Source organism: Lissotriton vulgaris, chromosome 7, assembly GCF_964263255.1.
Source record: "Lissotriton vulgaris chromosome 7, aLisVul1.2, whole genome shotgun sequence".
Taxonomy (NCBI): domain Eukaryota; kingdom Metazoa; phylum Chordata; class Amphibia; order Caudata; family Salamandridae; genus Lissotriton; species Lissotriton vulgaris.
The window spans coordinates 1,701,183,325-1,701,196,512 of NC_141695.1; the positions used below are offsets into that span (position 1 = coordinate 1,701,183,325).

At 43.7% G+C, this 13,188-nt stretch overlaps 1 protein-coding gene across 1 annotated transcript in view; it reads right to left on the reverse strand.

Annotated features, from left to right (window-relative positions):
• Positions 1–13,188, reverse strand: part of LOC147706352 (solute carrier organic anion transporter family member 4A1-like) — a 184,704-nt gene that overhangs the window by 94,521 nt on the left and 76,995 nt on the right. The window contains exon 5 of the mRNA XM_086932844.1: positions 10,102–10,256. Coding sequence (XP_086788970.1) covers positions 10,102–10,256 — 155 coding nt within the window. The remainder of the gene's footprint in view (positions 1–10,101; positions 10,257–13,188) is intronic.

Below are 13,188 nucleotides of genomic sequence, written 5' to 3' on the forward strand. Positions count from 1 at the left end.
TGGTTCAAACACAGCCACAGCACTAAAATACTCCTCCTCCCACCCAATGTTAATTATGAGATAGAGGTCCTCTTCCATAGAGAACAGCCTTTCCGGTGACTACACTTTCTGACTCCTCATCCTTTGGTCAAATTCAGTAAGGACTTTGTTGCCAATTAGCTGAATGGACAATCTACGAAGTGAACACTGGGGCATCAGTAGTCCCTGTGCAGACACTGTAAATAGGCCCATTCATCCTCATTTGACACACCCAAATCCTCACTGGATGTGCTGGTACTATGGATTTACATCCTTCATTCCTTTTTGATTTCCTCAGTTTGCAACACTTATGTCAATGCAGTTAAAGTTTAGACCTTCAATGAAAGTTCCCTGGTTCTTTTGTGGGATCAATGTAAGCTGCAAGCAGAGCTGGGGTTGTAGTGTAATTCCTATTTTCCCTATAGGCCCTGCGCATTGGAATAACTAAAACAGCAGTGTAGACGTAGGACTGAGGTCTTCTAGGTCTCTACTGACTATGTTAGACTTAAGTTAGGTTTGCGCCAGCTAGCTCAGAGGTCACTGGAAACTTTCTTGACTGAATAGGAAGTGATCAGCTTCCCTGGCTCAGACAAGAAGGGATTCAGCTTCCGACAACAGCATAAACATGACAACTTTGCTCCCCAGAATAAGAGTCAATCTCTAGAGTCGTGTGAAACAATAGACAGCTATTTCACTCAGTCAGTTGTGCAGATTTACTTTCACCAGGGTGCAGAGAATAGAGAGACGGGCGTTTTCAATAAAAGGTATGATTTATTGAACAGTCTTTCTTCTCATGCAAGAGAAATGGATTGCCACAATTGCAATACTTAATATAAAGTAAAGTCCGTACAGTAAAAGGAGTATTATGAAATAATACTGTAAAAGCATTGATATGGTTTCTTAGCCATAAGATGGTTAAATGAATAAAATATATACAATATATACATTCATATATACATTGGCTAACGACCTCAACTGGTGCTTTTAACTACGCCTACCCCGGTGTACCTGACCTAAGCCTCAGTGAAGTTGTGTATGCGGAGAACCACAAGTACATCCCCAAGGAGGCACACCGGTATGGATCACAAAATGTGGTTCAAAGTTCAATTGAAAATGGTATTTATTTTCTTCAGTACGCTTTTCTCATATTTTCATACTTGTTTTCATTCTTAGTCTGATATTAACAGCATATCAGAAGACAACGTGTACTCGTTAAGGTTAACATATGAACTTTTAGCTCCAATGCATTTCGGGCTAGGGTGCCCTTGGTCACGGAGAGCTGAGGAGGAAGAACACAGAAACGAGTGTCAGGGAACGGGTGGTTTGTGAGAGGATGGGGAAGTTTACTGGTGCTAATGGTGTGTGGGCTGGGTCGTTTATAAAAGTAAGTGAAGTGCACAATGCTAAAGTGAGGGTCTGGGGCAAGTGCAGAGAATATTACCGCCTGTGCAACATTAAATTACAGATAGTATGCGAGCGCGTCAATAGTTACTCCATGATGGATGAAATCTTACTTCATAGTTGCTGGTAGCGCAGAAAAACGCTATCCGCCGGTCATCCGCTCGTTGTCTCAAGTGCTCGTGTGAAAGGCTACAGCATATATGGGTAAAAAGCGACGGCGGACTCATACTAAGGGTTACTCATGTGTGAGAGGATGGTTAGTGAAGGGAATACAGCTGCCATTTTAGAGTGGAGGGTTAGCTAGAGATTAGAGTGTAAAGAAGGAAACGGTGAGTTAAAGAAAGCTGAAAAAGGTACAGGAGTACAGTGGAACAGTTAGATAGTTGTACTATATCATAAATACATCAAAGGAAACAGCCAAATTCAGTGCGATCGTTGAGCCCGTGGGGCTTCAATGTCTGTAATAAATAGATCCATTCAAGTTCTCTCATTAGTAACAGTTTGGTGTTATCAGTGCCTTCTTTCTTAGATACAGTCTCTAAGATTATGAATTTCAGTTGGGCGATGGTGTGGCGTGCATCAATAAAGTGCATGGCAATATTAGATTTTTCCAATCTCAATCTGATGTTGGACTTATGCTCGTTAAGGCGGGCTTTTATTTTCCGTTCAGTCTTACCAACATATAGTTTGCCACAAGGACATTTAAGAGCATAAATTAAGTTGGAGGAGTCACAGGTTGCATCGACTTGAAGTTTGATGTTGTGTCCTTTCATAGGATGCTGTATAGTGTTACCTTTGATAACGTTATTGCAATGATTGCAGTTCAAGCAAGGTTGGGTGCCACGATGATGTTTGGGTTTGTCGGTGGGCCTGGCGAGAATTTCTTTAATGTTTCTACTCCGAGTGTGAGCAAATATGGGAGGTTTGTCAAAGATTCCCTGAAAATCAGGTTCATTTTGTAAAATGGGCCAATGTTTCCATATAATCTTTTTATAAGCTGGGCTTGCTGTGGAAAATTTGGAAACTAGCACCATACGTTGTTCTGTGCTTTTTTGGGTCTTGGTCAGGCTGTTGGACCTGGACATATTGGCCACACGAGATCGTGCTTGTTGCAGGACACTGTCGGGATAACCTCGTTCAAGGAACCTGTTATGCATTTCCATGATGTGTCTGTCGACAATAGTATCATCAGATACGATGCGTTTGACACGCAACATTTGAGAAAACGGGAGGTGTTTCTTCAAAGAGCCTTGATGGAAGCTGGCATAGTGGAGAGAGTTGTTGCGATCAGTGCTCTTTCTGTGGAGATCCGTGACTAATCCTTCTGGGGTGTTTTTGATATGGACATCCAGAAAAGCAATGTCAGTTTCACTAATTTGCCAAGTTAACTTGATGCGTGGGTCTTTACTGTTGATTTCTATCAGTAAATCATGTAGTGATTCCTTAGTGTCAGACCATAGAAAAAATAGATCATCAATGTACCGCACGTACAGTTTGGAATGATTTTGGAAGCTTGAATTGGTGTATATGTAGTGTCTTTCAAAGTTCTCCATGTATGTATTCACATATGACGGGGCAGCACAGTTTCCCATTGCCATTCCGGAGAGTTGTAAGAACCATTGGTCATCAACTTTGAAGTAGCTGTGGTACAGGATGAATATTATCAATTCCATTAGGAACGTTTGCATTTGTGGGTCAATGTCACTTTTAAGTAAGATCTGTTCAATGGCTTCAATTCCCCCTAAATAGGGTATTGAAGTATATAACGAACTCACATCAGCTGTGCAAAGGACAAACGACTCATTGTTCAAACTTTGAGCACTGAATAATTTCGTGAGGAAATCCGTGGTGTCTTTGATATAACTCACTGATTGGGTGACTAGGGGTTGCAGATACTTATCAACAAATTTGCCAGTCATTTCGTGAATTGATCGTTTGGTAGAGACTATGGGCCTGAATGGAGGGTCCATGAGGTTCTTATGAATTTTAGGACACATGTACATCGTCGGGCTTTTGGGATGGTCGAGTATCAAATACTTCTTAGTTCGTTCTTCAATCACACCAGCTTGGTGTGCTTTATTGACAAGATCTTTGAGCAGGTCTTGGTACTCATTAGTGGGATTATAATTCAATGCCATATATGTCGAGGTGTCTTGAATGTGTTCATGAAGTTTGCGTGTATACATCTCACTGTTGAGTATTACTAAGGCACCGCCTTTATCAGCTTTAGTAAGTTTGATATTCGGATTGTTAGCGAGCGATTTAAGTGTGTCACGATCTTTGTTGGTCAGATTTTGGGTTCTCCTAGGCACTTTAAAGTTGATATTAGCTAGGTCTTTCCGGACTAGTGTCTCAAACAAATCAATGCACTTATGGCTGGTGGGTGCTTGATACGTACTGGGGGGTCGTAGGCCTTTGAGTTCATCATCCTTGATGGTTGTTGAAGGAGGTAGTATATTGTCAAAGAAATGTCTTAGTCTCAACTTGCGGGTGAACTTAAAAGTACTGATTTCGAGTTCCAAAAGGTTGGTCGGTGTAGTGGGGATGAACGAAGTACCTTTTTCAAGGAGATTCATTTGATGACTGGAGATTTCTGTCTCAGAGATGTTGATTACGAGACTGTTTTCTTTGGTTTTAGGTCCTTTTTGGCAACCGTACTCCTTGTCGCGGGTGGACTCTTGTCTTTGTCTTTTGGCCTTGCTCCGCCTGAGTCTTCGGGTTGGTCTGGGCTGACCTCTAAAAAAGAGCGTGTGGATTCGGATGTGCTTTGTTCTTGGCTGGTACTGGGCGCACTGGCCTGTTCATTACTTGGTGGGTTATCCCGACAGTGTCCTGCAACAAGCACGATCTCGTGTGGCCAATATCTCCAGGTCCAACAGCCTGACCAAGACCCAAAAAAGCACAGAACAACGTATGGTGCTAGTTTCCAAATTTTCCACAGCAAGCCCAGCTTATAAAAAGATTATATGGAAACATTGGCCCATTTTACAAAATGAACCTGATTTTCAGGGAATCTTTGACAAACCTCCCATATTTGCTCACACTCGGAGTAGAAACATTAAAGAAATTCTCGCCAGGCCCACCGACAAACCCAAACACCATTGTGGCACCCAACCTTGCTTGAACTGCAATCATTGCAATAACGTTATCAAAGGTAACACTATACAGCATCCTATGAAAGGACACAACATCAAACTTCAAGTCGATGCAACCTGTGACTCCTCCAACTTAATTTATGCTCTTAAATGTCCTTGTGGCAAACTATATGTTGGTAAGACTGAACGGAAAATAAAAACCCGCCTTAACGAGCATAAGTCCAACATCAGATTGAGATTGGAAAAATCTACTATTGCCATGCACTTTATTGATGCACGCCACACCATCGCCCAACTGAAATTCATAATCTTAGAGACTGTATCTAAGAAAGAAGGCACTGATAACACCAAACTTTTACTAATGAGAGAACTTGAATGGATCTATTTATTACAGACATTGAAGCCCCACGGGCTCAACGATCGCACTGAATTTGGCTGTTTCCTTTGATGTATTTATGATATAGTACAACTATCTAACTGTTCCACTGTACTCCTGTACCTTTTTCAGCTTTCTTTAACTCACCGTTTCCTTCTTTACACTCTAATCTCTAGCTAACCCTCCACTCTAAAATGGCCGCTGTATTCCCTTCACTAACCATCCTCTCACACATGAGTAACCCTTAGTATGAGTCCGCCGTCGCTTTTTACCCATATATGCTGTAGCCTTTCACACGAGCACTTGAGACAACGAGCGGATGACCGGCGGATAGCGTTTTTCTGCGCTACCAGCAACTATGAAGTAAGATTTCATCCATCATGGAGTAACTATTGACGCGCTCGCATACTATCTGTAATTTAATGTTGCACAGGCGGTAATATTCTCTGCACTTGCCCCAGACCCTCACTTTAGCATCGTGCACTTTACTTACTTTTATAAACGACCCAGCCCACACACCATTAGCACCAGTAAACTTCCCCATCCTCTCACAAACCACCCGTTCCCTGACACTCGTTTCTGTGTTCTTCCTCCTCAGCTCTCCGTGACCAAGGGCACCCTAGCCCGAAATGCATTGGAGCTAAAAGTTCATATGTTAACCTTAACGAGTACACGTTGTCTTCTGATATGCTGTTAATATCAGACTAAGAATGAAAACAAGTATGAAAATATGAGAAAAGCGTACTGAAGAAAATAAATACCATTTTCAATTGAACTTTGAACCACATTTTGTGATCCATACCGGTGTGCCTCCTTGGGGATGTACTTGCGGTTCTCCGCATACACAACTTCACTGATATTTATAGGTGTTCAGACGGATAACACCACCCTTTGAGAGCACCCAGAACTTTTTGGAAATTTTCCTTTAACGTACCAACCTCCACAGTTGTGCACCCCCCAACCTCTTTTGCCTGACCTAAGCCTAACACGTGGGAGGGAGTAAGTGAGTAGCAGTTTAAGTTAAGTTGGTTTTGCCAAGAGTTTGATTCAAGAATTCTCTCTAAGGGTTTAGTCAGCACCGTACCTCAGGAATAGAATGTAGGAGGTCTGGTATCTCCCTCTCAGGACTCGATATCCCAGTCACCCGCAAGGGTACGCTGGAAACGCCGGAGCTGGATTTTCTCGGCAGGAGAAAAGACAGCGTCTTTCTCAACGCGTCAAAGAGGAGGGGCAGCGTCCGTGGGCTTCCGCATCTGCTGTCGTGCTCCAGTATTCACCACCGTGTGTTTGCTTAAGGCAACATTGGTATATTTATGCCTGAAAGGTACCATGTTTGACGTAAGTTTTTGGACATAATGCTCCTTGGAGTGATAGCGCGCTATACAAATACCTCAACATCAACATAAGACGTCAATAAAGATGTCACTAAGAACTGGTCGTTCTTACTGTGCTCGCAGGAGTTCTATTACTAATCAAAACAAAGCAAGCGGGGCTTTCCCAGGTTGATGGAGGTTTGGTGTGTCGAAAGAACTCGGTGTGCTCTCTAGGAATCTAAGGAAGTAGCTTCTGCTGTGTCATGGACTGCAGAGGCGAGTTACTGAAATATGGCTCTGATTATTATGCCATTATAGGAATATTTATTGATTATAGCCGTATAGGGGCATAAGGTCACAATATTGATCGGGTTCCTAGATAAAAACACATCAGGGTCACTATGAATTTTGTGGGACTCCCTGACAGTACAATCTGTCTTCTCAATTGTCTCCTCTGGTGTTGGCTCTTCCAGTGACACTTCTTCTTTAAACAAGCCTGACATTTTATTTCTCGAAGAGCCACATTGTTTGGAGGGTCTGTTTCTCTGCACTTTCATTGACAATCAAGAGGACTGTAAGTACTTTGCTGCTACAGTGGTTTAACAAAGCACTTCTGCTTTTCTCAGTGTTATGTGCATGGTCATGTTCCTAACAATGGTGAGGAAGATTTTTTCTCAGAATCCCTCCTCTGTGACTGGTGCTTCTGCAGCTTTGGAGGATCTGGGCAGGGAGTTGTTTTGAACTGTTTGTCCGAACCTTAATAATGGCATGCAGAATCTCTAACAACGTTTGCCATGGTAAAGGGTGATGTTATGTTCACTACCATTATTCCCAAAACTATTTGTGGTGCCTTTTGGAGGACGCATGTGATTCTGCAATTGTTGGCCTCCTATAGTTTGCCACTATCTCAGATCAAGTGGACAAAGCTTCCACTAGCATTGCTCTACATATAATAATAATAACAACCCAGTAATTGTAAAGGGCAAACTAATCACCCCTAAGGGTCTCAAGGCGCTGGGGGCCGCTGGGAAGATTAAGCAACTGTGACAGGGGATCCTGTCAATGATAGGCATGTCGGCTGGGCTAGTGGACATTTCTATATTTTGTGGGCACCTCCTCTGTGAGGACCACACTGTAATTTACTTGGTCACCCAGGGCCACCCGCTAATGTAGTATCCAGTACTGCCCCTATGAACAGTGTGCACTGGAAGGGCTCTAGGTGAGATTTGGGTATGTTGAAAGTAAAACCAAGGTTGAACAACAACTGCGTAATTAACTACAAATGATGCAACACCAACTCTGGAGTCTTAGCTTTGATCAACCAATCATCCAGGTAAGTGAATACTTGGCTTCCCCACCTTCTGAGATGCACTGCGACCACTGCTATCACCTTCATGAAGACTCGAGGTACAGAAGTAAGACTGATAATGCTGAGACGCCACCGTAAAATAGAGGTACTTCCTCTGCGATTTCAGAATGGGCATGAGAAAATAGGCATACTGCAAATCGATTGAAACCATCTAGTCTTCCTTTTCCAGCAGTAGAAGCACTTGTGCATCTTGAACTTTTCCTGCTTGAGGAACCAGTTCAAAATCCTAAGCCCGAGAATTGGTCGAAAACAGCTGCACTTTTTGGGAATCAGGAAATACTGGGAATATCATCCCTGACCCCATTCCTGCTCTGGAACCAACTCTACTGCACCCTTCTGAAGCAGAATTTGAACTTCGTGTTGGAGCAGAAGATGCTCTTCTGAATAAGAACCCTGTTGGGGAGGAAAAGGTGTTGGAAGCATAGGGAGTACTCATTGTCCACAGTGTCTAAAACCTAAAGATCTGTTGTCATAGATCTCCATTGAGGAGGAAAATAGACCAATCATCCTCCCCCTGGACAAGCATGCTCCAAGATGGTGGAACTATGGCTGCTCTCTTGTCACATTGGCCTGGGAGAAGAGGAAGTAGGCTGATGGCAGATACACGTTGCCTGCCTCTGTCCCCCCCTTTAACTTCTGTAGAGGGGATTGGATGACTGCTGCTGTAGCTGATTTTAACTTCTGCCTCGCAAGGAAAAGTTCAGGCCAAACCCCAGAAACTTACAAAATTGCATATAATCTTTAGGCTGCGACTGAAGGCCGTTGCTTTGCTGTCTTTGAGTCTCTGCAATGCAGAATCCGCCTTGGCGCCAAACAGCCTTGAACCATTGAATGGCAACTCCATTAAAGCTGCTTGTACATCCAGCAAGAAGCCATACCCCTAAGCAAGTGTGTCTCCTTGTAGCAAATGAAGAGACCATCGCCCTGGCAACTAAATCAGCGGCCTCCAAACCCGACTGAAGGACTTGGCAGGCAGCCACCTGACTGCCGTTCAGTAACTCTAAGGAAGGTCCCTGAACATCATCAGGCAACTTAGGGACTACTGTCTTGGACGAGCCCATTAACGCCTGGTTATATCGCCCCAACAACAGGTTGCATTAGTCGACTTCAAAGCCATGCTACCAGAAGAAAACACTTTCTTTACAGACTGCGCCATTCTCATGGACTCCCTATCTGTAGGAGTCGTAGTAAAGGATCCCGGCATTAGCTTAGAGGAACGGGAAGCTTGTACCACCAAACTCTCAGGTGTAGGATGAGAAGACAAGAATGTCGCATCACCAGTGGCAGGCTTATACCTTCTTGAAACAGACCAAGACATTGCTGCCGATGTCACTGGTTTCTGCCAGATTTCAAGAATCGGCTCAGTGAGAGCTTCACTGAAAGGCAGCAAGAGCTCTGTAGAGGATGACAAAGAAGGCAATACCTCTGTAAACAAATTACTTTTAAGTTTGGTAGAAGGTAACCAAGACCTATGCTTGACCTTCGGCATCATTGAAGGTAATACTGGCGACGTCGGCAATGATGCCAGTGACACATCCACCTATCAGCAGATGTCATTGTCCCCTGAGTGGAGTGGTGTGATGCGGGCATTGATCCAGCTGATGCCAGAGGCTCAACCAGCAGCGGAGACTCTCAACGAACCTCTTCCAGTGGTGATGGCATAGTTCTTCCTGGTGTTGGAGGAGGCCAGCACACCTGAGCAATCACAATAAATGGCAGGAACGGTACCTGCTAATAGTGTGCTGGAAAACCACCTAAGGAGTAAGATAGTGGACCCATGGGGCCCACAGGCGCAACAGATGGAGCCGTTGCCCTACTGAAAATGCTATACATAGCATTCAGAAAACTTGACAGGTCAGACCTCAGAGTCTGAAACTATAGATACTACTGCTCCTATCTAGGAGGCATAGGCTGCGACAGTGGCAAAACTGGATCCGGAACAGACTCCAAATCAGGGCGTTTAGGTGGAGTCAAGGCTCTTGGAGTCGAAGCGACCTCAGGAGATGGAGTCAGGTACATCTCACCTCCGTCTTCATGAGCTTTCGAACTCAGGGACACCAACCTCAGCGAGTCATCTTAAGCACCATAGACAGTCGTCATGAGGGTCTATGATTGACATTTGAACCACACATTTCCTGCAAGGCTGCAAACTAGGCTTCCTCTGAGGTGACATTCTTCCTTTGCAACAACATTGCTATTTTCTGGAAAAAATGTCGCAAGAGCTTCTAGTACTATGGAAAGCCTGGGAAAAAAACATCAAGCGTTAAAGGCACAGAAAAAAAGGAACTGACGTCAGCACACTGATGAGGGCTTCTTATGGCTCCGAAGACATCACGCAGGGAAGCATGCGGAGCTGTGGCATTATGACGTTCTCGTCGACATGGGAGAGCTGTAAACAAAACATTATGTGGAATACTGGCACATTGCGATATTCAAAAGTGGAGGAATCCACAGGTAAATGTATCCATCTGAGATAAACCTCCTGTTCAAAGCTAATCTAAGTTAGAGAACCATGATCCCATCACTCACCAAATAATGTAGCCGCTTCTGAGGCACTGAGGCTAAACTGTGATTCAAGAATCTTCGGTCCGAATGTTGACATTCCAACAATGAGTGTTGCTTCAGTTGCACCAGCTAGGCATAGGAAGACAAATGTTGGGTTTTTCAGCAGCAAGAGTACTGATCTGGGAAAGACAAATGATAAAAGAGGAAACGTTTTTAGTGAATTTATATCTGTTACATTAATCATCAGGTGCAAGATATTGTTTTTCAGTGCTTCAAAGTCTTGCATACAGAAGATCTAGTCAACAAGACAGAAACTTCGCTAGTGAAGCAGGAGCACACAGAGAAGAGTTTGATGGGCAAGAGTGCACATAGCAAAACAACACACACTAAAGGAAAGCACACAATCAGGAGAGTGTAAGAGCAGTAAATAAAGGACACAGCAAATGAGAAAATGACAGTCAGTATCTCAATGCATGTGGCATGCCCTGAAGCTCTGTCTCGCTCACTGTGTGTAACACCCGCTTCCTGGAGCAGAACTGTTTTGAAATCTCACTTCTTGGAAAAGAAAACGAGTTACTTACCTGTAACTTCAGTTATCCAGTATTGGTATTGTTCATAGATTCACATGCTTGAATCATACCCGCCGTTGAGATGGGAATCATCCCCGCCGTTGAGGTGGGAGTCTCACAGTACAAATAAAATATATACATAACAGTAATAAAATATCTCTACAATAGGCTATAATGGACAATAAAGTCACTACACTAGCCTAGCCTTGTCCTTTTGTAAAAAAGAACAACATTTGGAACACAGCCAATCAGGCTCCAGCACCCTCTAGAACACTCCACAGAGAGGCAAGTCCCTCGGATTTTCGTAGCACAAGTGCTAGTAAGTATAACATATTAATAAGGGAAGCCTCTCCGGGGAGGAGGGTGTGTTGCATGTGAATCTATTAAATATATCAATACTGGATAACTGAAGTTACAGGTGAGTAACTCGTTTTCTTATCCAGTATTGGGGTAACTTTCATAGAGTCACATGCTTGAATCAGAGTAGCTAGCAGTAAAGCTCTGGTTCCTAAGCGGATGGTGGTTATCATACAGACCACATTAGATACCTCGTAAAATATATATGTAAAAATACTTATAACATATATGCCATACCACATGAGAGAGACATTTAGGCATATATGAGAAACAACAATAACATTAACTATTAAAAGAGATAGCATTCAAAATCATGAAATAGCATATTCACCTCTCAACGGAGGCTTACCTTATTTGAAAAGGTTGCGTAACACCGCTTGACCAAGTGCTGATTTAGCTTCCGTAGCCAGATCCAAACAGTAATACCGTGTAAATATGTGCACATTCTACCAGGTCGCAGCACAGCAAATCTTTTCCAATGGCACTCCGGCAAAAAGAGCTGCTGATGATGCCACTGTCCTTGTGGAATGAGCTTTAGGCTGCACGGACAGAGGATTTCCAGCTTTAGAATGGCAAAATTGAATCGCTGATGCAATTCATCTTGCAATTGTTGATTTCGATACAGCTGTACCTGGTTTCTGACCACCATTAGATACAAACAATTGATCCGACTTCCGGAAAGATACAGTTTGTGATAAATAGAATTTGAGACACCTTTTAATACCCAAAGTGTGTAGGACCTTCTCAGTTGGAGAGGAAGGACTGGGAAAGAAAGTACATAGACTAATGGGTTCATTAAGATGGAAAGAAGATGGAACCTTTGGAATGAAGGTAGGATTCGTTCTTAGGAGAACATAGTCATTGGTAAATCTTAGGTATGGTTGTTTAGTAGTAAATTCCTGAATTTCGCTGACTTTCCTAGCCGAGGTAAGCGCCAACAAGAGAGCAGTTTTCCAGGAGAGATATTTAAGCTTAGCTTTGTGCTGAATGGGTGTTTCATGAGCTGTGATAGAACCAGGTTAAGCTTCCATTCAGGGGGAGGAGCTCTGATGGGTAGAAAAGCTCTTAAGAGACCTTTCAAAAATGTCTTGACCAGAGCAGAGAGATGTGCCGTCAGTAGAGCGCCTGTAAGTCCAGATTGCGGCCAGAAGCAGCTTAACCCATGTGAACATGAGTCCAGACTTAGCTAGTGAAAGAAGATAAGGGAGAATAATTTCCGGAGACCAATCCAGGGGATATGTATTATTATCACGGCACCTAGAACAGAAACTATTCCATTTCAGAGAACAGGTTTTTAGAGTAGAAGGAACTTTTGCTTTTGCATGCATGTCCCTACAGTCTTGCGGTAAATCTAGCTCCTTGAATTCACTGAGTTCAGAAGCCAGGCATGAAGCTGCAGAGGGGCTGGATGTGGCTGGAGAATCGGGCCCTTGCTCATTGTCAATAGAGTTGGAGGCACTGAGAGGCAAAATGGGATGCATTTTGAGTGTAGGAGAAGCTCTGTGAACCAGTGCTGACGTGACCATTGTGGGGCAATGAGAATCATTCAGCACGGTTCCAGTTTTAGTTTTCTTAGAAGCCTCTGGGGTAAAGGAAAGGGGGGAAGCGTAAGTGAAAATCCCCGTCCATCTCATCTCATGATAAAGGCGTTTCCCCAAGAGCCCTTCTCTGGTTCCCAACTGGCATAGAATGGGCATGTCTTGGAGGCAAAGAGATCCAAGTTGGGTCTGCCCCACATCTGGAAAATGTGATCCATGACTGATTGGTCCAGCTCCCAAGTGTGGCAAGAATTTGATGTTCTACTCAAAGTGTCCGCCAGAGTGTTGTTTACTCCTGGCAGGTGTTCCACCTTTATAGTAATGTAGTGTGAATGGAGCCACTTCCATATATTTCGAGCTTCTTGAGATACGATGTGAGAGCGAGTACCCCTTCGCTTGTTTAGGTAATGCACGCAAGTGGTGGTCGGTTCTTATGAGAACTGAGGACGCTTGGAGTCTTGGGAGAAAACACTGCAAAGCCAGAAATATAGCTCGAAGCTCCAGGAAGTTAATGTGCATTCTTGACAATACTTTGGACCCTTTCCCTCTAATGCAGAGATCCAGGAAGTGCGCACCCCATCCTTCAAGAGACGCGTCTGTAGTCAAGATGAATTCCGGTGTGGGAGAAAGAACGGTAAGCCTGGTTG